General features: G+C 50.9%; 1 protein-coding gene across 1 annotated transcript; it reads left to right on the top strand.

Moving 5' to 3' along the window:
- Positions 1 to 2,419: 2,419 nt before the first annotated feature.
- On the top strand, positions 2,420 to 3,480 carry LOC125942658 (uncharacterized). The gene is made up of 2 exons (XM_049660877.1): positions 2,420 to 2,922; positions 3,194 to 3,480. Exons 1-2 carry the CDS (start codon positions 2,517 to 2,519, stop codon positions 3,478 to 3,480), a joined length of 693 nt encoding a protein of 230 aa, XP_049516834.1. The 5' UTR covers positions 2,420 to 2,516.
- Positions 3,481 to 3,823: the final 343 nt, after the last annotated feature.

Genomic DNA, 3,823 nt, shown 5'->3' with positions numbered 1-3,823 from the left:
GTCTGCCTCTGGGGCGTGGTACCGGCACGGCTATGGCTGCGCCGCTCACGCGAATGATCTTCTTTGTGCAGGAGCTACTCACTTCGGTTCCATGCCCGTGCTTTTCAAGAAGTTGACAACGCGGGTCTTTGAAACCTGCGTCATCGTCATCGGCCGAGGAATCTTCGCTCGTCTGTTGTTCTTGAGAAGCCGCCGTTGGAACCAACATCTGTGACGGAACGGTGACCACCGCTACTCTTGGACTTTGTCCGATACCAGTCAACGAACCTTGGAACGTCGCTTATCACCTAGCCATCCTACTAATGCAGCGCAATGTCTGCCTCTGGGGCGTGGTACCGGCACGGCTATGGCTGCGCCGCTCACGCGAATGCTCTTCTTTGTGCAGGAGCTACTCACTTCGGTTCCATGCCCGTGCTTTTCAAGAAGTTGACAACGCGGATCTTTGAAACCTGCGTCATCGTCATCGGCCGAGGAATCTTCGCTCGTCTGTTCTTCTTGGGAAGCCGCCGATGGAACCAACATCTGTGACGGAACGGTCACCACCGCTACTCTTGGACTTTGTCCGATACCAGTCAACGAACCTTGGAACGTCGCTTATCACCTAGCCATCCTACTAATGCAGCGGAATCTCAGTCTGCCTCTGGGGCGTGGTACCGGCACGGCTATGGCTGCGCCGCTCACGCGAATGCTCTTCTTTGTGCAGGAGCTACTCACTTCGGTTCCATGCCCGTGCTTTTCAAGAAGTTGACAACGCGGGTCTTTGAAACCTGCGTCATCGTCATCGGCCGAGGAATCTTCGCTCGTCTGTTCTTCTTGAGAAGCCGCCGTTGGACCCAACATCTGTGACGGAACGGTGACCACCGCTACTCTTGGACTTTGTCCGATACCAGTCAACGAACCTTGGAACGTCGCTTATCACCTAGCCATCCTACTAATGCAGCGCAATGTCTGCCTCTGGGGCGTGGTACCGGCACGGCTATGGCTGCGCCGCTCACGCGAATGCTCTTCTTTGTGCAGGAGCTACTCACTTCGGTTCCATGCCCGTGCTTTTCAAGAAGTTGACAACGCGGGTCTTTGAAACCTGCGTCATCGTCATCGGCCGAGGAATCTTCGCTCGTCTGTTCTTCTTGAGAAGCCGCCGATGGTACCAACATCTGTGACGGAATGGTCACGACCGCTACTCTTGGACTTTGTCCAATATTAGTCAACGAACCTTGGAACGTCGCTTATCACCTAGCCATCCTACTAATGCAGCGGAATCTCATTCTGCCTCTGGGGCGTGGTACCGGCACGGCTACGGCTGCGCCGCTCACGCGAATGCTCATCTTTGTGCAGGAGCTACTCACTTCGGTTCCATGCCCGTGCTTTTCAAGAAGTTGACAACGCGGGTCTTTGAAACCTGCGTCATCGTCATCGGCCGAGGAATCTTCGCTCGTCTGTTCTTCTTGAGAAGCCGCCGATGGATCCAACATCTGTGACGGAACGGCCACCACCGCTACTCTTGGACTTTGTCCGATACCAGTCAACGAACCTTGGAACGTCGCTTATCACCTAGCCATCCTACTAATGCAGCGCAATGTCTGCCTCTGGGGCGTGGTACCGGCATGGCTATGGCGGCGCCACTCAGGCGAATGCTCTTCTTTGTGCAGGAGCTACTCACTTCGGTTCCATGCCCGTGCTTTTCAAGAAGTTGACAACGCGGATCTTTCAAACCTGCGTCATCGTCTTTGGCCGAGGAATCTTCGCTCGTCTGTTCTTCTTGAGAAGCCGCCGATGGAACCAACATCTGTGACGGAACGGCCACCACCGCTACTCTTGGACTTTGTCCGATACCAGTCAACGAACCTTGGAACGTCGCTTATCACCTAGCCATCCTACTAATGCAGCTGAATCTCAGTCTGCCTCTGGTTCGTGGTACCGGCACGGCTATGGCGGCGCCACTCAGGCGAATGCTCTTCTTTGTGCAGGAGCTACTCACTTCGGTTCCATGCCCGTGCTTTTCAAGAAGTTGACAACGCGGATCTTTCAAACCTGCGTCATCGTCTTTGGCCGAGGAATCTTCGCTCGTCTGTTCTTCTTGAGAAGCCGCCGATGGATCCAACATCTGTGACGGAACGGCCACCACCGCTACTCTTGGACTTTGTCCGATACCAGTCAACGAACCTTGGAACGTCGCTTATCACCTAGCCATCCTACTAATGCAGCGGAATCTCAGTCTGCCTCTGGTTCGTGGTACCGGCACGGCTATGGCGGCGCCACTCAGGCGAATGCTCTTCTTTGTGCAGGAGCTACTCACTTCGGTTCCATGCCCGTGCTTTTCAAGAAGTTGACAACGCGGATCTTTCAAACCTGCGTCATCGTCATCGGCCAAGGAATCTTCGCTCGTCTGTTCTTCTTGAGAAGCCGCCGATGGAACCAACATCTGTGACGGAACGGCCACCACCGCTACTCTTGGACTTTGTCCGATACCAGTCAACGAACCTTGGAACGTCGCTTATCACCTAGCCAGCCTACTAATGCAGCGGAATCTCAGTCTGCCTCTGGGGCGTGGTACCGGCACGGCTATGGCTGCGCCGCTCACGCGAATGCTCTTCTTTGTGCAGGTCAGTCAGAATGCAACGTGCGATGCTTATTCTATTCTCATTCTGCCGGTACCACCCCCAGTGCTTTTTGCGAGTGTAAGAGCTCATGCCTGCCGCTTTCGACCTGTGTTTTGTAGGCGCTACCGGATCAAATTGCTACGCCTTTTCGCATTTTACTTTTTGTTGTTACTTGTATTTGGTGACGTCGAGATGAACCCAGGCCCGGACGATTCAGTTCTTAAACAGGTTTTAGACGGACAAAAGGAAATTAAGGAAAAGCTGGCTGCTATTGAAAAAAACCAAGCCGAAAGTAACTCTGCCATATCGGACCTCAACGAACGTATGACTAAATTAGAAACAACGCTTACTAAACTTGAGGAACTGCACAGGGTTATCAAGGGATGCAAACAGATTTGCGAAGTGCAGCAAGTTCAGCTACAGGCGCTTGTAGATAAGGTTGATGACCTTGAAAACCGCAGTAGGGGGTGCAATTTAATTTTTTATGATGTGAAAGATGACGAGCACGAAACGTACGAAAAGGCTGAGGAACATATCTTAGAAATTTGTCAGTCACAGCTTGTGAAAACATATTCAATGTGAAAACATATCAATAGAGCGAGCGCATCGTCTTGGAAGGCATAATCCTAATAAAAAGCGACCAATAATGGTCAAGTTTTTTTCGTTTCAGGAAAAGCAGGCAGTGTTATCAAGCGCAAGGAAATTGAAGGGCTCAGATATTAGTATTTCGGAGGACTTTTCCGAGAGCGTGCGCAAAAAGCGGAAACGACTGTGGGATTGTGCTAAGGCGAATCAAGGGAAAACTGACAAAGTAAACATCAAGTTCACTATTCTTTATATAAAAAAGGTGAAATACGTCTATGATGAATCCCTGGACTAAGTTGTACAAGCAGACTGACAGGAACTGAAAGCAGGTGGGTCTGTGCTTTCTTTTCTTATTGTGAATTGCAGAAGCATAGCTCCATGATAGGCTTAAAGTGGATGGTGAAATCTTCCTGTGGGACGATACTAGCGGTAAACGTGTGAAAACAGCAAAACAAGGTACATGGTCGCAAACAGGCAATCAACGTAGCCAATCTCAAGCATGACAGGGATGCTCGGTATCAAATAGGCAACTGCGCATGATCAACATAAACGCACGTAGTATACGCAATAAAATTGATTTGTTAGAAATTGCTTTAGTTCAACATGATCCACATATCACAGTCATTACCGAGACGTGG

The sequence above is a fragment of the Dermacentor silvarum genome, chromosome 1 (assembly GCF_013339745.2).
Source record: "Dermacentor silvarum isolate Dsil-2018 chromosome 1, BIME_Dsil_1.4, whole genome shotgun sequence".
NCBI lineage: Eukaryota > Metazoa > Arthropoda > Arachnida > Ixodida > Ixodidae > Dermacentor > Dermacentor silvarum.
Note: the sequence above shows the minus strand (reverse complement) of the source record. Positions and strands in the feature narration are given on the sequence as shown.

What these genes read in the sequence shown, in the direction of transcription:
- LOC125942658 (XM_049660877.1), top strand. Translation starts at nt 2,517, where the DNA reads ATGCAGCGGAATCTCAGTCTGCCTCTGGGGCGTGGTACCGGCACGGCT. An exon ending in CATATCGGACCTCAACGAAC is followed by an intron (nt 2,923 to 3,193) that starts GTATGACTAAAT and finishes AAAACATATCAA; the next exon opens with TAGAGCGAGCGCATCGTCTT.